The sequence below is a fragment of the Plectrocnemia conspersa genome, unplaced genomic scaffold (assembly GCF_051122295.1).
Source record: "Plectrocnemia conspersa isolate PC_06_02 unplaced genomic scaffold, ASM5112229v1 ptg000002l, whole genome shotgun sequence".
Taxonomy (NCBI): domain Eukaryota; kingdom Metazoa; phylum Arthropoda; class Insecta; order Trichoptera; family Polycentropodidae; genus Plectrocnemia; species Plectrocnemia conspersa.
In genome coordinates this window covers 23,619,955-23,640,908 of record NW_028277166.1, presented here as the reverse complement: position 1 = coordinate 23,640,908, position 20,954 = coordinate 23,619,955, and the positions used below count along the sequence as shown (strand labels likewise).

Here is a 20,954-nt window from a genome sequence, read left to right as displayed (position 1 = left end):
TCCTACACTTTTATTTTGACCGTATGCTATTGTATTTGTATTCTTAAATAATATAACTAAGACTAAACTGTTGATAAAATTCTGACCTATATGTGATTTTTATACTGAGCACTTAATTGGATAAAATATTTTTTAATTTTGGATGGAAAAGGGGAAGTGAAATTGATATTTTTGTTAGGTTTCACCACTAGCTTAAGAGGGCAATATCGTTGTATACAAATATATTTGCGATAATAACTAAAAATGTTTACTATTAAAGACACGCAAGTTATACAGACTAAATGTGAAATCATCCGATGTTTGTTCGGCCAAAATTTGATGCGTTATTGCCAAATTATATTATCGATAGTGCGCCCCGCAGTAACCGCCGTTATATTTGTTGTAAAAGTACGCAGTGTATTTCGAATGCTGTGCTCCTGTAAATATAATGATTTTATGTTTACTCAAGACCCACTTCACAATATCTAATAATATTAACGTAAGTTCACGTATATAAATTAATTAGGTTATGATTATTTCGAATTAGGTTATGTTTCGTTTCGAATTTCTAGAAACCATTGTATTTTTTATGTTCCGTCTTTTAGTGTCTTCGTATGAACGTAGATTACGCGGTTCAACTATGTATTCTTCGCTAATCATAAATTTTAGTACTAATAGAATTTAACTCGTCCATGCATCAATTGTGTTATGGCCAAATTCAAACTTGCGGCGGTTGGCGTCGGATTTCGCGAACTTGGCGAAATTGCGCGTTCGTTTATTATGACTATTCGTGGTTTAATCGTCACCGATATTTCTCGAGAATTGATTAAAGGCGTTTTTATATTTTGTGAATATTTTTTACGGTCCACAAAAACGCTTGCTTTGACCAAGACGGTTTTTTTTAAATGGCGGGCGAACGTTGCCTGTAGTTAGTGTAGAAATTTGTTTTGTCACTTCAATGTTGATATAATATACAAATCAAAGTAAAAAGTAAGTGAAACTGTCTTACATCTTTTGCTTACACGGTTAGTGCTGATTTACTTTTTGTCTTCGGCGATTCAATCGATTGCTGGAATGTTTAGTGATTGAGGTTATGTGGTGTTTCAGAAATGGAGTCCAACCCGAGCGACGCTTTGGCCGGCCTTTTGGAAAATTTGCATTTGCAAGATTTAAGCGATGATTGGGTGCAAGACATCTGGGACGCTGAATTCATGGACGATATACCGCCTCCTCCAGAGTACCAACTTCATCTCTGTCAAGCCGATGTGACAATCGACACGATTAGAGAAATTAAGAAAATTTTGACCGAAGTGTTGAGCACTGAGGAAGAGGAATCTTGGAAGACTCTAGTCAACGTGATGAAACCCGAAAAATTAATCGCTCTGTTGCTCCACTTGATAAACAGAGGCGAGGCGGATATTGCTAATAAGAAACATCGTTTGTGCGCTATATATTCTGCTAATTTGTATTTTGTCATGCTCACTATTCCTGGCAGCCAGGCTTATTCGGTGTATCATGTACAAATGTTCGTCACATGCTTAAAGATATTCAAGTTTGCCAATAAAATATTGGGAAACGAAGACATTTTTAACGATAAGAGCGTGTGCTTAGAGGCGAACTCTATAAACAAACATTTGCAGCTATCTTTAGAAGATTTAATTGTTTTAGTAGATAAGTTCAATTTAAAATGCAACAAAATTGCAACCGAGGAGACCGTCAGTTGCCTCATAGATTTAATGAATAATGTGCAGTTGCATTTTCGTTTAAATATTGGTAAATATTACAAATTATCTTTGCTATCGTTTTATTGAGATAATATTACATTTTATTGATTTACAGATAAGCGACTTCTAGAAGAGATCACTAAAACTTCTTATAAGTGTATCGATATGTTAATTGAGAGCGTTGACGATCCAGATAAATTTGTAATTCTTACGATATTCAAGTATATTCTACCAAAACTTACAGAAACAAATAAAAGCTCGTCTAATTTTATGGTATTATATTTTTATTTATTATATTTATTAATTATTTTATTTAATAATTTGTATGTAATTTATAGTTTTCTTCTAAAACATCTGCTTATAATTATTGTAAAATATTGGTAGATAAGTACGGTGCGAATGCAATAACTGGTTTTATGTGCTTATTGCAGCATTTATGTTGTGAAACATTGGTATGTTCAGTTTCAGTAGCAAAATAATATATCATAATTCTTACAATTTCTCGATTATAAAATTCAATTTTAGGAAAGAAGTGACTTAAGATTATTTAGGGTGAAGTTAATAGTTGGACTATCGTCTTTCTTGCCGATCGAATCGTACAGTGAACATTTAAAATGGCTAATTAAATTATCCAGAAGTCATTTGCCTAATTGGCGAAGTGTCGCATTGGTTCGTATCCCGTTTCAAATAAAGTAGTTGGCTTAAGCCATTTTTCTTTATTTTTTTCTGTACGGTTTCAGGAAGTAATTGGGTACATAATGGCGGGAAATGAACGTTATTCAGAAGAAAACGAAGCAAACTTTAATGATGAGAACCAAGTCGATATTGCTTTAACTCACAGCATTGGACACAAGGATCTGTTGAAGGTTGTAGTTGAAAGATGCCAAGACGTTTCGTGCACTGTACGTTTACAAGCGTTCAACATACTAGTGGTGTGCACTTCACCCGACAACAATTCATTGAACAACATTGTAAAGGTACACAATATCATAAACATTGTCTATTGATTCAATTAATATTAAATTAATAATTTATTTTTCAGGAGTTATTTGGAAATAATGATGATTTATTAAATATAGCTGTTCAGAGATTGAAAGACGAGAGAGCTAACGTTCGACGTTCTGCAATCAAGCTATTAAATAATATATTGAAAACAAGAGAAGCATTGCTAATTCAAACAAATTTAAAGGTGATTAACATGTTTTTTTTATATATATATTTTTTATAAATAGTTTTTAATACTATTTTTTATTACTTTTACAATGCGTAGCATTTAGTTGTGTTATGCCGAGATGGAAGTATGACTGTTCGCATGGCAGCAATTCAATCTTTAACCAATTTAGCGAGTCACTGGCGAAATACGACAATCGCAGAGTCGTGGCTGGATGGGCCGTTATATCAACTTAATGATCCAGAAGCTAAAGTTTGTATATTTTCTATCACAAAGTTAATTAAATTTAATAAAAAACTTTGCTTTTACTCTTACGTTTAAATGGCAATCATTCCACTGCTTCAAATAATATTTCAATTGTAGGTTCAAGAAATAGTTTTAGAGTCATTGAAGATTCTTTTATTTAACCAAATTACTACATATACTACAAAGGAATTTACTAGGTTTCCTTGGATTTTGATGAACATGATCGTAAAAAAAAATATGCGGAAACAATTGAACAGAGCATGTCTTCAGCTATCAAAACAGAGTTATTTCAAGTATGACAATTTCTATAACTAATACATCTAAATTATGTATACATGTATCATTAAGTATCGACTCAAATGGTCTTATACTTTTTTCAATAAATCATAGAAAATAAGACTGTCGACTAAGCTTCAGTCTCTCCACTCCATTTTCATTTGATTAGTATCTTGGCCAATCAGTTATTTTCCACTACCTACATGGCCCGCACTTGCACTTTTAAACACTAAAAATATCTATAGAGGTACATTATTGTGAAACTCCATCTTAAGTTTAAATTTGGGTCACAATTATTCTAAAATTGCATTTTTTTATATAAGTAATATACAATAGCGTGCAAAAAAACACATTACCATAAAAATCAACATATTTCATTTGAAACGTATTATAGTTTAAAAAAAATTATAATTTTTTTCTAACTATTCAAAGGTTTTTTGAAGTATTACACATAAAAATATAAATTTTAAAATGAATGAAAAATATAAAAAAGGATTAGATAACATTTTTAAACACATAAGTTAAAAAACTTTGAAATACATTAGTAAATTCAAAAACTATCTTTCAAGAAAGAAAGTTATAACTTGCATTATTTCTAATATTTATTGAAAATAAACCTAATACAAACATTACTTTGGAAATATATAGCAAGTTTATTATCAAGACTTGCTATGTAAAAACTTAATTTGTCAACTTTGCGAATATTCATCCAAAATAAAAATAACTAACATAGCCATTTCCTGCACTAGATAGAACACATAGAAGGTTAAGCAGTCTTAGTATTACTCTAATATTATAAAAGTGTTGTGTTCTACTTATTTTATTACACTGGCTAATAAAATATTTAAGTTTAAAGTAGAGCGCTTATACACACACGCTCATCCGATATGGATATATACAACGTGCTTGAGGCATGTAAAGGGTTAAGAAGATTAAGTCGTTATCTCTAATAAATTATTAAACTATTTTTACCTATTTAAAAATATATGTGTATTAATTTTAAATTTTAGACCTACGCTCGTTGATTCTGTGCTGACTCATGCAAAAACTGAGAACAATATTTATTGTTGGGTTTTGTTGTCGAGTGTGGCTCGCTATACAACAATTAAAAATATCTCATTTGTGCTAGATTATTACAACGAAAGAACGACTGATCCTATGGTATTGTAACGTAACATTTGTCTGTAATATATAATATGAAAAAAGGTAATTTAACTGTAATGTTTCAGTTTGCCGATATTAGATTAGTAATATTACTTCAAGAGATTCTCTGCGAGTGGAGTAAATTCCTATCAACTTCTCAGAAAGAATCTTTGAGAGGTAGTTTAGTCGAAGATATCCGTAACGAAAGTGTATTTTGCGGATCTACACAAAGTGCAGTCAATCTTGCGATGAAGCTCAGCCTAAACAACGACTACACATGGGCTACGCAAATAATGATCGAGCTGGAGGAAAAGATAATTTCACATTTGGAATCTGAAGATAGACACAGCAGTATGATTGACCATACCATTATGGCTTTTGGAGATATTTGCTTCGCTTCGACCAGGAAACCGTCTTCAGATGTCATTAATTTATTAATAGCGACAGTCAGTGAATTTGAATCCGGTAAACTATTTTACACAACTTTTTTCATAATTATAAGTGTGGTATATTAATTTATTTACGCTTTCAGAAAATGTAATCATAACAACATGTGCGACATCGATAATAGCACTAGGGAAGCTAAGTTTGAAAGATCCGCAAACAGCGGCGATTGTGTCTAGATTATGTGCGGAATTGTTATCTAATTCGGAATGTCCACTGACGCTTCGGATTAATTCCATGTGTCTTTTAGCTGATCTTAGTGTCAGATTCACATCCATTGTTGAAGCTAAAATGTCTGGAATGTATCTATGCCTCGCCAGCCCTGATCTAGTATTGAGAAGAATGGCCACTCAGCTCATTACGCAGTTGTTGGTGTCGGAGTTTTTAAAATTTCGAGGAACTTTATATTATAATTATTTTACGTTAATATGCGATCCTGATGAAAAAATTCGAGATATAGCTGTTTATTACATAACTTGTTGCTTGGTAGTTAGAGACAAAAATGTCCTGTACAACAATTTTGTAAATTCAGTGTTTCGTTTTAATAATTATAAAGATCCATATTATCAAAAGTATGACATGTACGATACGGAGAGGCAGATGTTCTCATTAGAAGGTAATAACGGATTTGAAATTTATATAATATTTTTTGCGAGAGAATGTATGATTTTTTCTGAAACTAAAGATACCAAGTAGAATGATTAATTTCTTATCAGTGAATCCATTTTAGGATCTTCTTCACATTTATGATGTTTAAATAATCTTTTTTATCATTTTAGGTGAAGAGAAACGAATATCTCGATATCTCATTTACGACCTCATGCTGAGTAATATGACAAACTTGCAAAGGCTCAACACGCAGGTAGTTATTATTATATTATTTCTTATTAATTATTTCACCGTGGACTATAAACCTTAGCGAACAAGCCCCAGGTGTGGAAAACTTCTATAGGTGTCATGAACTTTTGAACTTTATTTCACAGCTGTTCATATGCTTAAATAGAATATTAAAATCTTTATGTAACATCACTTTTTGATATTTGCTTAAAAAAAATTGTATATTTTTTTAATCATATAGAAAAATTTGCAATTCGCAATACGATACAGTAGACCTCCCAATAACACGGTAAATTGGGGACGTGCTATTTGGGTGCCTGTTACTTTGTGTGAGCGAGCCAAAGGGAGGATATCTCACCACACGCAACTGATTCATACATACGTGATGCAAAAATTTGTATGAGTATTTTCTAGTCCCCCAACTACACGACCTCAACGTCCCTCAATGAACAAGACGCAACGAAAACTAATGTATTTTGGGTGTTTTTTTATAAATTTTACTTGGACATCATAATGTTTTAGGTTCGGTTGTGCAATCAAGCACTAACCGCTGGAGAAGCCGGCACTGTTAGCACTGACGTTCTTCGCGATGTTCTTGACGTACTCAAGAAGATATCAAACTATGTTCCTAGTAAAGATCATCACGAAGACATGGAAAAGAGAGTGGAAACTAATATTGTGGCTCGAGTGAGATTAATTTATTACTTGTGATTAACTAATTTGTATTTTGGGAAACTTATTGATACATATCAAGTCATATTTACACGTATTTGCTTATGCTTGCATTGCTACATAATACTGGTTCATGCTCATTCATCATCATATTGTCTTTGAACTGTTAAAATCTATGAATTATGTTTAATCTGTTACATTGGAATGCAAGCTAGATCTTTAACGGGAATTTTACATTTACAACTTAATATAAAATAATTGTTTTAACAGCTCAAAATGATATTATATTGTATCTAATATTTAATGTGTGATTTGTAGTTGATAATTTTCTTAGAAAGTGTATGTTATAGCATTTATATTATTTTTTTTATCAAAACAACCTTTTACGAGCACAGTGTAATTAATTACGCTTTATATTCTATATATTAAAATATTTGCAGAAAATGAGATCTAACGATATAGAAAGAGTCGTACCATTAGTGATGAAACTTTACCACCAACTTAAAACGAATAAATCACCATTGGTTGTGAACGTAATTAGCTACGCCTGTGATCTCCTAAATAAGTACAAGAACGAGGTAAATCTTACTATAGATTGTAATAATTATAATGTAATATAATCATAATTGACGATAATGGTATGAAACAACGGATGATTTTTTAATTTAATATTATTTTATGGGCGAATAGATTTTACTTGACCGGGAGAATTTTATATTACTGTTTTTTTTATGTTGTTATTTAAATAATTTATGTTTTTTTGAATAACCTTGCATGGTGTTTTAATATGCAAGTTAGGTTATATTATAATAATAGAGAATATTATTTTACATAGTGAAAAAACTGCACAATTTAATCTAAAATTTAAAATAGCATTTTACTTTAAATAATACTATCATTAATATTCTCCGGAGTTTCGTTTTAAATTTTTGAACATGTAACAATAATCACAAATTTGGTAGATTAAAGCTGTAATAACTAACGAAGACTAACGATTTAATCAATTTATTTGCTATTTTAAAAATACATATTTAAATTTTTTTGTTCATAGCTTGTTGTATGTTCTGAACTTAAGCTTAGTTAGTCTTCCAAAATATATACATATTAAATTTCATTTTTACGTAGGCATTCAGTCTTCAATTCTAGCTATATGCTAACCTATTCGCTTGAACCTTTGAGCTCTGACACATTTCTGTTGAGGAATAAGTAAGTTATCAATGTTACATGCTGACTATTTTTAGATATATTTTGATAGAAATACTACCTATTGCAGATGGTCTCATCTAAGAACTTATTGTCAGGAAATCTTTAAAACCTTGTAGATATCTGATTTGCAGTATTATTTCTTATAAGTTTCTGTTAAAAAAATATAATGTGTACCCTTTAAAATTTTTTTTTTCAACACACTGGCAAAATTTACCTGATTCTTACGGCCAGAGTTGGAAGATTTTTTTTAGTTGTAAAATAGTTGGCTTCGGATCATTCACGTTAGTCCAACTAAAATTAATTATTTGGATTCCTGCCGATAACGGTTTATACTGTTTTTGTCTGCACGCTACTTTCAATGCACGTATATTATCGCTTTTGTTGTGTCCGTGTTCTTAAATGCAATCCATATAAGCTTAATAATTATTGTGTTTGTGTGTAGAGTTTGAAAAATGTAGTGATGGTCTTGAAAATTTGAGTGCCTAAATTATGCACTTGTTTCTAATCATACATAATAATTCATTTTGTTAACACCCATAATGACAGTCTTGAATGATATATTTTTTTAGATTGAAGAAGTGTTTGACGCTGACGTTGATTTCCTTAGTGAGATCAAGCAATTCCAAGCAAATGATAGTCAAGTTGTAATGCAATCGACGGATGGCACTACAGTCAAGAGGAGAGCTTCAAAGACACCGGTGAGGTCGATGAGCAAATCTGAAGCATCATGCTCTACCTCTAAAAAGCCTACGGGTACTTTGGAGACTCCTAAGAGAAAAAGTATATCTGGTCAGCAAAGAGACAGTAGAAGAAGACTCAATCTGAATAACCAATCAGATGATGGTGATAGTGATTAGAGAAATCCTCAGAGTAACATATTGTATGCATGTTTTTTTTAATATAATATGAAGAATCTCAACAATTATCATATTTTTTTTAATATTAGATTAAGTGAGTCAATGCACCGGAAAAAAATAATAGTTACTGCGAGTTCTCTAACAATGACTACAAAACGCAAAAGAATGCAGTTTTATATGGCTACTGCACATTGGTATGTACAAATGTCAATATAAAATATTTCCATGGCAATCATAACATAGTTTTTGATGAATAAATTTAATTCTAGGAAGAAACGCAATTATCTATGGTCCCCTTAATGATAATTTTCAATGAAGTTATCAAAAACAGATTTGATCAATTGGTTGGTATTTCTAATTATAAATTACAATAATTAATATTGCGCATTTTTTTAATATATTTTACAATTTCAGGGAGCTTGAGATATTAAATGAAAATGAAGAAACAAAGCTCCTGCATTGAATGAAGAGATAATAAATGAAAATGAAGAAACAAAGTTCCTGCATTGAACGAAGAACCTCATGCAAACAGAAAAGCATATTTCCAGAAACAGCTATGTGAAATTACATTTTGTCGTTTATTTTTAAATTATGCTACGCATTATGTCTTAACTTATCATAAAAAATTTTGTTCTTCCCAAATTTGCGTAACTCAAAATTGTTTAATAACAATCTTAATTATTAGTTCTATGTGTTTAAAAGATTAATAAGATTTAATTGGCCTCAATAGGCTTTAAATCAATTATAATATGTATTTTTCACTAAATAACATTGTGATCAGTGGCAGAACTAAAAAGCAACAAGACCCAGACCCAGGGCGTAATGTTGCAGGTTATAATTTGGGTTAGAATACTGAGAATCAATTTTGCCTAATAATTGGGTAAATTTGCATTTATTATTTAGTCTTGAACTCTTTGGTGTATAGAAATTATATCTATCATATCATAAAACCTACAGCTTGGTCAATCAGTTATTTATGGTTCTAGATTTATACGTATCTGGTAAATAACCGTATATTATTTCCAATTAACGAAATGCACCTGAAGCGGTCGGTTTACGCTTCTATTAGTAGTTTTTGGAGTGCCGATTGACGATTTGTGATAGGACGTTTGTACGGCCAACTGTACAAAGTGGCCCTTATGAAATCTTCCAGTAGAATCTTGACGTGTTTTGATGGTGATCCTTTGACAGTCGTCGATTTATATCCTCAAGCGCGTGTTCTGGAAATGGTTGCTCAGACAGGAGGCGAGGCATAGATCTGAGTTCAAAGGAGTAGTCAAGTCGAGCGGCGAGTTGTAGTCCAGTTGAGTGTTGTAGAGTCGAATGTCCAGAGTCGAATGATAAAGTGAACTTTTGGCACCGCCTTATATTGTAGTGCGCAAAAGTATCCACACTCTGTGCGTTGCTTGCGGTGGTGGGGATGCAGCGTCATTGTACGGCGCCGCTTAGTTTGGGTGCAAGGCTCAGCAGGACTTCACTTTCGCGTATGCTGCGTCTTGGGATCGCCATACACCTAATACACAGAAAACAATTTTATTTTTTAAAATGCTTTCCAGTATAATCTATAATCATTCTCCACAGATTAGGCAATTTTTCAATTCCTTTTTTATAAAGCTGTTGTTTTTTTTTTGTTGAATGATTCTAAATGATTTTAGACATCTACAAAAAAAACAAAAAAAATTTTGCCAACTGAATGTTATTTATAACATTCATAATCTTTAGATTTGAAAAGATGATCAGATGATGCAATCAGGCGAATACGGTGGATGCTGTAGAACTTCAAAATTAAGCTCTCTGATTTTTTTTGGGTTCCTGGCTTGCCGCGTGTGATGTTGCATTGTCATGCTGTAAATTCTGTCTTTTGTTATTCACCAAAACTGATAGTTTGACTCCGTCTTTAATCTAGCTAATTGAGCACAATACACTGCTCAAGTTTTAGTAACTCGTAAGGAATCATTCCTATTACATCCCACCTAACACAAATAAAAACTTATTTCAAGGTTAATGATGTTAAAAAAAGAACTTAGCTGTTTCTTTATTTAACATAATATTATTTACAGTTGTTTAGTATAAACTATTTCCTTAATTATGTGAATATACAATTTGTTATTTGGCGATGGGATAGTGACGGGTGGCAATTAGACACAAATTGAGCTGCTGCAGTAGTATTTTATTGACGATAAATATTTGTTTACATGGTGAAAATAAACGTGCGACGGCGAGCATCAGCACCGAGGGTTGTTAGTCGAGAGAATAACCTTCTTTCGAATAAGAGCTTTCCTATGGTCGGGAGCAATGTGGTCGACCTATATGCCTTCGGATCGCTTCTGTCCTTGTTTCCGGATCTAGTGAGAATCACCATCTTCCCGAGTTTCCAGCAACTCGGGAAGACTCCCTCTGAACAGCAGTTTTGGCACCCTCTGAACGGTAGAACGGCTGTCGAGCTCCATTTGCAGGTCTCCCAATCTCCCAATTTTCTTTCGCAGTTTGGAAGCGCCCCGGGAAGATTATGCGGCTCATCAGCTATTTGGTCCCCGTCGCCTTTGCGCGCCTATGGCAGATCCTCATCGTGATCAGCCTGTGGTCCAAGAGGCATACGTCCTTATGGATCTTTCAGTCCGTAATTCCTAGCCGCGAATCGAGGCTGTAGAGCATGGGTGTCAAACTCAAAAGTACAGCGGGCCAAATTTTCACGGTATAAACTCATGCGGGCCGCAAAAAATCAAAATCAACAGTTTTCATCTAAGAAAAGATTTATTTTTCTCCCTCAAAGGCGCGAATACAATAAATTAAATATAAATACAAGAAATGAAAGCAAAGAAATTAAAATGTAAATAAAAAAATTATCATAAAAGATTCAAAGTTTTTTCCCAGATATTTGGCATCTTTTCTCTTTTATTAATTTTTCGATATTGGGAGAAATCTTATCTGCAGTTGCAACCTTTAAAACTACTGCTAGATGCTGATCGGTAATTTTACTTCTCACTGACGACTTATTCCCCTTCAAAATAGTGAAAGCTTGCTCACACCGATACGTACTACCAAACATTGAAATGATTTCCATTGCCATTTTCCTTGTATTTTCATATTTTAGAGGTAAATATTTATAAAATTCTGACACGCCGACCTCATTGAATTTCGCCTTCATTTCTGTATTGCATTGGATATCGATTATCTCCATCTGCAAATAACCAGGCACTAATTCTATATTGATTGAAAAAATTGAACAAAACAAAGTAAACTTTTCTTCTAAACATTGAAAATCAATAAACCTTCTTTCAAATTCAGTTTTCAGATTTAAAATTTTGTCACTGTATTTTGTATATGAGACATTCTCACTCGACTTCTCCAATTCTTTGCATGTTGGAAAATGGGTTAAATCCCCATTTTTCAGCTGCTTTTCCCAAAGAACTAACTTGCATTGAAACGCTTTAATATGGTCAAACATTTGTGTTATTATCTGATCTCTTCCTTGCAAGTTTAAATCACGCAAGTGTTTTGTTATATTCACCATGAAGGATAAATTTTGTAGCCATAGTGTATCGGTGAACATGCTTACGTCTTGATTTTTAAATTTTAAAAATTGGCATATTTCTTCTTTTAAATTCCAAAATGTATTGAGTACCTTGGAGCAAGATAACCAACGGACTTCAGTATAATAAGTTAATCCAGAATATTCGCTGTTTAAATCACTTGGAAAAACAGAGAATTGTCGCTGATTTAAGCCCCGAGATCTAATAAAATTGATAATTTTCTTGACAGAATTCATCACCTTTTCCATTTCTATTATTTTCGCGCATAATACCTCTTGGTGTATAATGCAGTGCGTATGATGAATCTTTGATCTGTCACAAATTTCACTTTTTTTTTCTGCAATAATGCCACGAATCCGTTGGTTTTTCCGGTCATTGAAGGAGCACCATCTGTAGCTACAGAACTCAACTTTGACAATGGTAGATGGTATTTTTCGAGAAGTTTATAAACACAATTAAATATATCGTTTCCTGTCATAGTGCTAGGCATCGGTAGTAGCTCCAATAATTCTTCAAAAACTATGAAATCCTTGTCGCAAGCACGAATAAATACAGCTAATTGAGCTACGCCACTAATGTCCGTACTCTCGTCACAGGCAATAGAAAAAAAAACTAAACTTAGTGATTTTGCTTTGATCTGGTCACTTAAATTTCCGGCTAAATCGGTAATTCTTTCTGCTACTGTATTTCGAGACAACGAGATTATTTTAAAGGCCTTCACACTTTCAGGACAAACAATTTCTCCAGCTTTAATTACACATTCCTTGATGAAATCACCTTCTGTAAATGGTTTCGAGTGTTTGGCTATCAACTCCGACAAGACGTAACTTGCACGCACTTTTTTTTGATAACCGAGTTCTTATTATATTTCTTAGGGTCAGGGTCGCCCCATATGGTTGAGTGGGCGTTAAAGTTGCCTCCTATAATTATATTTTTACCTCTGAAGGTGTCTATCATAGCCGAGAGGCCGTCTATATGAGTTCCTATATTATATCAAAATTTAAAGTAAGTCAATATCACGTAGATATCGACTTCTACCTTTGATAGATGGGCGACTGCGTGCCATTGATTCGACAGATGAGAAATAAAAGTAACGCAGAAAAGTGAAGATCCCTAATGTGGTTCCATCCACACAATATAGCCATTATGAGTTGCACCTTCCCATAGTTTGTAGCCATATCGTACAGGCTTAGATTTTATAAATTGTTTACAGCCGTGTTTTCCATAATATTCTACCATCGCTTTTTGGCGTGCGTACGTCCCGTTGACGTAGTGTTCGACTGCTGACTGACTCTCCAGTGAACTAGCCGTGAGCAGTTCACGATTAAGGCGAACCCAAGTCGAAATCCTGCAGGTGGCCGGGTATTCGTCGAGTCCTGGTTGGTCTTGATGTCGTGGGTGATGGGCTGCGTGGCGTTGCTTGCTCGTCCTCAGTTTCCGGGAGTAAAGGGTTGATCTCCGGTTGCAGCGGTGTCAGTGATGTCTTGTTCGATGGGGAAAAGTGGTGTCCTATGTATTCTTCCTGTGTCTTCAGCTGCCATCAGAATCTGGTGATACGCGCGCATCAGATCTATCGACAAGAATACTCTTTTCCCACTTAGCTGGCTTGCGAAGTCTTAAATGTGCAGCACCGGGTAACGGTCTGGTACCGTGCGTGCGTTAAGCGCGCGATAGTCTTCGCACGGGTGCCATTCTCCGGCTTTCTTGGAGACAAGGTGCCAGGGGGACGCCCAGCTGCTCTTCGATGGCCGGGCGATGCCATCACGTACCATCCTGTCGAAAGCAGTTTTCGCCTCCAGCATCTTCCTGGCGTCAAGGCGTCGCAATTTAGCAGTCACCGGTAGTCCAGGTGTCATCGTTATGTAGTGGACGGTATCGTGTTTGATGCGCGCATTCGGTTGTCCGTCGGGGCGGGTTATTTCCGAGAACTCGGCGAGCAGCGCGTGGAACTGCGACCGGTCGGAAACAACGTGGACTTCCTCCGCTGCGTTGTGTCCAGTGGATCTCCCTTTCGTCGTCGAGCGAGCGGCTCCATCAGTGAGTGTCGCGTGTTTCAAGTTCACGATGAGGTGGAAATGCGATAAAAAATTGGCCCTGACGATGAGCCTAGTAACATCGGCCACAATGAGCTTCCATACAAACTCGCTTCCTAACCCAAAATCTAATTTCAAAGTTCGCTGGCCGTACGTCTTGATTTTGGCTCCGTTGGCCGTGAAGAGCTCATATCTCGTTGGTTCGATGAAGTCGGCTGCGCGGCGAGGATAAATTGACACTTCCGAGCCTGTGTCGATCAAGAATCGTCCACCCGATAAGGCGGCGAGATATTTAGAGGTTGTTTTCCGCCGTTAACGACTCTCGCTGTCGTTTCCCGCCGCTCTTCGGGATTTGTTCCAAGTGCACGGGAGACGGCATCGTCGCGCTGCGCTTCCGTGCATGCGGTAGAACCAGCACAAGTCGTTTCCGTCAAAAATTCATCGGTTATCTTGAGATAAATAAATATATAAAGTGCATCATTTACCTTGAGTTGTTTGCTGGATCGTTGAAGGAGGGACACTGGTCGTAGATTTATTAAAAATTTCAAAGCCAAGTTGAATGTGTTTGTGGTAATATTTTCCACTGCTTTGACAACATTCTACATTTTTTTTTATTAAATCTATTGCTAGTTCACGAATAAAAATTTGCCTTTTGTTTTTATTATCTTTCATCCATTCAGGATGCTTTATAGTCCATAATATATACGCGTTCAGGACAGCCATATCTATTATTTCCATAAACATCTTGAATGGCCATCTTCTTGTTGCCCTTGCACAAGAATAAGACTGTGTCATTTTATCGCCAGTGTCAACGCCTCCTTTTGTTCGATTGTAATGAAGAATTATTTCTGGTCTTTTTCTTTCCCCATTTTCTACACTGCAATCGTGATGTTGTGTAGATAATAGGGTGACCTCTTTGTATTTTTTTGGGACATACGATACCAAAGTTAAATTATCTGAGAAACCAAAAACGCTAGAGAATTCTGGACGATTTCGACCACGTAAAAACTCCTGTGGAATCTCTCTTTTGTTTTTACGAAGAGTTCCAGTTAACGTAATATTTTCTCCCAATAACGAAGTAGCTAAAGGAATTAATGTAAAGAAATTGTCTGTCGTTACTCCTCGGCCAGGCGAATGAGATCAGTAACGACTCTCGCTCCTTGATTACGTTCTCTAGCATTTTGTAATTTGCCAGTATAAGGTTGTAAATTTAATAAATACAATGTCTCTGCATCAGCAGCGACCCATATTTTCATTCCATACCGACCAGGCTTGCTTTTTATGAATACCCGAAACGGACATCTTCCTCGATATGCTGCCAATCGCTCGTCTACGGTTATATGGAAACCTGGAGAATAATTTCTTAGGCAAGCAGTATTAAATTGGTTGAATATGGAACGAATCAGCTCAAGTTTGTCGTTGGTCTGTTGTAGCCTCATTTCCCTTGTAGATCTATCATCAAATCTGATATTATTATAAATAAATGTAAAATTATTTCTGGAATGGAAAAAAAATATTGCTTAAAAAGCAGGTCTATTGTCCAAATATTTTTTAGAGCAAGTCGTTGGCCATTACATCATCCGGATGCTAGCAACACCCTAATAAAGGCTTCCATTTCTGCTATTGTTATTTGTTTCTTAGTATCATTGTGAAGACAAAATTGGTTAGTGTGCGTAACAATTTCTTCGAGAATATTTGGGGTAATGAAGAGGTCGAAAGCAGATCTTATCGTTGAAATATTATTAGCGTCTTCTCTAAGACCAGGAGGAGATGTGTTGCGTGTAGGGATATGCGTGCTGGTTAGTTCTTAGGTCTGAATCCAAAAACATGTGTGCTTGTGTAAAAGCTTTATTGAGCTCGGCGTGGTCCGACCGCTTCGTAACGACGATCGGAGCCGACTGGTGTCAAAATTGGGGGCTTTCCCGAACGCTGTACGACGGCGTTCGCGAACGCGTACAAACGACGAAACGGGCAACATGAGTTTTTTGACTCTCCCATGCTTGTTTGGACAAGTCGTCTAAACGCCGTACTACCAAACTCACCACGATGGCATCCCAAGTGTTTTGGCCTAGATTTTTAAGGGCTAAGATGTTCGTCTTAACCGTGTCTACCAGTTCTAACAGCGATTGCTGGGAAGCTACCTGAATTGGTTTCAGGTCTAAATGAAATGTGAACATTGACAATAAGCCTAACACTGTCGAAACGAGCCAGTACTCTTTCCCACGCCGAATTGTAGTTGCTCAGGTGCTCAGTTGAAAAGCTTCTATCACCCTGGCTGCGCTATCCTTAAGCGCATTTTTTAGTGATGAAATTTATGAATGTCGCTTAGCTCATTGTTATTGTGTACGAGCTGACAATAAGTGTCGCGGAAGGCCACCCACTTTGTCAGACTGCCATCAAAACTCGGAATGTTGATGGATGGCAGCGTTAATTTTTGGTTGTTAATTGGCTCCTGTCGCACTTCAGGTTGACCTTTTATATATACCTTTGCCGAATTAAGGACCTCAAAGTACCTATCCTCAAAGGCCTCGACTTCCTCATTATACCCTTCGGCATCCAGCAACCTAATTTGTTGCTGGACAGCGAGGAATCTGTCCAGCAGTGTACCAAAGCTGCTGAACTTATCTCTGACCCTCTGTTCATTGACAGGATCAGCAGCTAGTAAACCTCGTTAGCTCACTTTTGAGGCACGCCCTACTGTTGGTCAACAACTCCATGTTGTTGTTGACCGATGACTATCAATTGAAGTGTAAACAAAATGTGTTTAATGGAGAGGAAGTTAGGTTATGATGATCGACGCTAACCTTTCTCTCCTGCTGGATGCGCCTGCTTCCCGGGACTCGGCGTCCTGGTGGTGCTCCAGGTGATTTGACGGTAGCTTCCTGGGGCTAGATGTCCTGGCGCTGAGCTTCGGGGGACCAGATCCTGGACCCGCTAGCTCTTTCTACGAGCGACTCGACGCTCCACTGCGTCACTTCGGGGACCAACTCCTGGACCTGCTGACTCGTCGATGTGCTCGACAAATGTGTTGTCCTAACCTGCCGGCTGGGTAGCGCTGCTCGGCTCCGCATTTGCGAGTTCGTCCTCGGACGACCTCGAGGTTACGACGATGTTTTCGGATTCAGACCTTCGCGACGTGTAGGCGTCGTCTCACGAATCCGGGTAGAAGGACCAAAATGTGACTGATTAGATGTCCTTGAGAGAAGTCCGGTGGATAGCGTGGTCGGCGAAGAAGGCGATGGTAGTGGCGGCGAGGGCGTCAGCGGAGACGGTAGTCGAGTCGATGCAATGTAATCGGGCGAACTGTCCCTTGGAGTTTCTGTCCGTCTATTTATATATTTTGAGGATCGTACGGGAATGGTAACAACTTATTGTTACCTGTCGCCACAAAACTTTCATTTTCACTTTCCGATTCGCATTCTATGATATCTTCCACATCAGAATTATCAAGTCCCAGTACCTCAAACTCAATGTCACTATCATAATCTTCATGATCAGAATTATCCTGATCATCTTCCAATAAACTTTCTAAATTTTTATATTGCCTTTGAGCCATTATTATTGTTTTTACAGGTTACACTAAAAAAAAAACACTGTAATAAAAATAATAATAAGATGATAAAACTTTTCACATATCTAAATATTATATACTTATGTAGATGATGAAATCACAAAAACATGATGAAAAAGTAAATTTGCCATCAACTAAACACCGCACGCGTTGAAGAAACACTGTCTCAAAACTTGCAAGAGATCCGTTAGGTCCTCGGCGACACTGGAAATCATAAACATTCCAGAGCAATATGTATATCTCGCTCGCACCCAATAGATGAAATACACATTTTATGCATTTATAACCGAAAGTGTGGGCGAAACAAAAATATTTTATCCTAACTGCTTTTTCTGTTATGTTATGAATGCACGCAAAAATACCAAAACAATAGATTTCATCACAAATGTTTATTTGAAATCCTTATTTATGTATGAAATCTACTAAAAACCAATAAAACACGTGGGTAACAATTTAATACAGGATTCATATAATATGAACTTATTAACATTATTAATTAAAAAGTTACATAAAAAATAGCGACTTTGGGGACTTCAAGTACCCCGCTTGGTCCAGGCTAGGTTAAGGCATTCCTTTTGATTTTATTAACTGCTCTAATGATATTGTTACGTGAGCCTGTGTGGGGCCGTTACATCAGAGCCTTTGGAAAAATGAAACACGCGAATTCAAATAACAGAGCACCATTTCTGAGGAGCGATAGCATTACACCCGAGCGTGGCGACCGATGGGCCCTTTACTGCCGATCTGCGCGTGAGTCCCGACGCAGGCGCGAGAGCCCCTCGAATTGCAACAATATAATGTAGTGATTCATGCAAACGTTCACTAAGGTTTTTTGTGACCAAATGATGTCGATGAATGACACAATGTACCGGTAATACATTCGGTATAGCTTGTTTTAAGTATGCCAGAAAGCCTCGGTGTCGTCCTACCATTGCCGAAGCACCGTCAGTAGCAACGGAGATGATATTAGTCAAGGGTATAGCTTTTACATCGAAAAATCTTTTTAATTCAGTAAATAACGTTTCACCTTTCGTATCAGTTTCCAAACATTTAACAAATAACAATTCTTGTGAAATTTTTTCTTCTTTTGCAAATCTCACATAAGCTAAAAGTAAAGCTTCGTTTTCTGATAATGTTGACTTGTCAAACTGTATAGAGAATTCAGATGTTTTTAGGTAGTCACATAAAAAGTTTTCTACACACTGAGCCATTTCGTCGATCCTTCTTTGTATATTATTATTACTTAGTGGAATTCTTTTTATAATATCGAAAGCTGGCTTGTGCAACATTTTGTGTATTACCTCACAGCTGGTAGAATAAGTTCTTCGCCAATAGTGTGCGATTTCGCAATCATTAAAGAAATATTATAAGAAGCATGCAGTCCATTGTCATCTCTCTTAGATGTTGTCCGATTGAGCGAAGACGCTTTTAGAAGAGTTTATCAGCACGTCGTAATCTCTAAGTTGGCTGAAGCGTTGCCGGAGATGCTCCTGCTGTTGCTGATGGTTGTTAGATGCGACGAGAATGTCGTCGATATATATGAAGCAAAAATTTAGACCCCTTAGTGCTGAATCTATGAAGCGCTGAAAAGTCTGCTGCATTTCTAAGTCCAAATGACATAAACGGAAATTCATATAATCCAAATGGTGTCGAGATAGCCGTTTTTTCAATGTCCCTGTGCGCGACTGGAATTTGATTATATGCTCTTACCAGTTCGATCGAGCTAAAGACTTTGATTAGTCAGTGCGGGAGTGAAGTCTTCGATATGCGGCGCAGGATAACTATCTGGTAGTGTTCGAGCATTAAGGCCCCTGTAGTCTCCGCACGGTCTCCATTCTCCTGGAGTTTTCTTGGCGACCAAAAGAAGAGGTGACGACCAAGGATTTTCTGCAGACCGTATGATGCCATCGTTGAGCATCCTTTGAAATTCTTCTCTAGCAATTTTGTACCATTTATTAGTTAATAAAAACCTACATTGGTGACTCCGACGTGATGCAAGTACTTGACATATCATATGCCCGGTAATTTCTTTAGTAAAGTATGTCAGCCGCACATCGCACCTATTTGATGTTGTTCTGACATTATATCCTTGCTTGAAGTCCACTGTTGGATCAGCATAGAACCGGATATAAAGTTTTGCATATTGAGATATGACTCCTGTAGATCTCCTTAACACTTTTCATGCAGGGCCGGATGGGTCATTGTTTATTAGCGACGCGGGCATATACTGCTTGCGTAATAAATTAATCGCGATCGTTTAAAACACATTTAATCGTTTCAAATCTTTCAAATGATTAAAATATAAATAAATAGAAATACTCACATTGATTATGACGATGTATTTATACACTTTTTAAAATGTGACCGTCAATATGTGGTCTCCACAGTACCCCCCCCCCCCCTAGCAATTTAGAATTGCGAAATTAAACTTGGGAGTGATTGCATATATTATTTGTTCAGTCTTTGCTCCTAGGGATTGAGTGACATCAGTAATTACTCCTCTGAATAGTTGCATATTGGCATCAAGGGCTAGCTGCTTGGCTGTTGTTTCAGTGACGAGTGTTTTCATCATAGCCAGCTGATTTGTGAGTTTCGAGTGTTCTGTTATCGTGCTAGTCATATGTCCACCTAAGAATGATGGATCTCTTTTTATCTCTTGAATCTCTAAGATGGTGTGTTCTGTGGATATACCTTCCTTAAGCTGTGTTGCTAGTTTAGCCATTAAATAATTGTGTTTTAATTTTATTAGGGCATCACTTCTTGCATAAGGATCAATCAGATGTCCACTGCTGTTGTACTTGAGCTACAATATGTTGAGGGACAACTGTTTGCTTTCTAGAGTAGCTTAAGATCTCTTCAGGCAATATTTCTGCTAAGTGATGACTCCGATTGGATTGTCTTGTTGTCGTCTTCTTTTTGATGCTACCAGGTTTCTTGGGTGTCTTTTTTGTCCCAGTAGTAGTCATTTTAGCTAAGCTTGGTTGGGATGTGTGTCCAAGATTAGATGTTTGGTACAATGTCTTTTTTATTAACTACTGAATGGTACAAATTTGCATTATAAATTGACAATAATTTATATTTACGTGACAACAAATTACAAATTTTAAAAGGAAAAAAAAAATCTTTGGAAAAGAAATGAAGAAGAGAAAAACAAATTATATAAAAATATACAAAATATAATATATACAAAGGTAAATAAACCTAATCCTGTAGACCTGAAACTGATGATATTGCAATGAGCTTCACTGCATCAAAGCAAGAT

At 36.2% G+C, this 20,954-nt stretch overlaps 1 protein-coding gene and 1 long non-coding RNA gene across 4 annotated transcripts; one reads left to right on the top strand and one right to left on the bottom strand.

Moving 5' to 3' along the window:
• The first annotated feature begins 882 nt into the window (after positions 1 to 882).
• Positions 883 to 11,818, top strand: Cap-D3 (Chromosome associated protein D3). Of its 3 annotated transcripts, XM_088205912.1 has the most exons (20): positions 883 to 969; positions 1,087 to 1,752; positions 1,819 to 1,976; positions 2,042 to 2,155; positions 2,229 to 2,372; positions 2,444 to 2,680; positions 2,746 to 2,892; positions 2,974 to 3,126; positions 3,238 to 3,413; positions 4,407 to 4,557; positions 4,626 to 5,004; positions 5,072 to 5,599; positions 5,763 to 5,845; positions 6,343 to 6,507; positions 6,933 to 7,070; positions 8,268 to 8,578; positions 8,645 to 8,749; positions 8,825 to 8,899; positions 8,970 to 9,805; positions 10,495 to 11,818. In XM_088205912.1, the coding sequence occupies exons 2-16, from the start codon at positions 1,089 to 1,091 to the stop codon at positions 8,553 to 8,555; spliced, it is 3,525 nt and encodes a 1,174-aa protein (XP_088062038.1). In that variant the 5' UTR covers positions 883 to 969; positions 1,087 to 1,088; the 3' UTR covers positions 8,556 to 8,578; positions 8,645 to 8,749; positions 8,825 to 8,899; positions 8,970 to 9,805; positions 10,495 to 11,818. The 3 variants fall into 3 exon arrangements, with proteins under 3 accessions (XP_088062038.1, XP_088062037.1, XP_088062039.1); XM_088205911.1 differs by having other exon boundaries at positions 8,970 to 11,818; XM_088205913.1 differs by lacking the exon at positions 6,933 to 7,070 and having other exon boundaries at positions 8,970 to 11,818.
• Positions 11,819 to 16,062: 4,244 nt separating this feature from the next.
• On the bottom strand, positions 16,063 to 18,082 carry LOC148238101 (uncharacterized). Its single transcript, XR_015812715.1, has 2 exons — positions 17,773 to 18,082; positions 16,063 to 17,700 (listed from the first exon to the last, which is right to left on the bottom strand). It is a non-coding gene; the product is annotated as an uncharacterized LOC148238101 (long non-coding RNA).
• Positions 18,083 to 20,954: the final 2,872 nt, after the last annotated feature.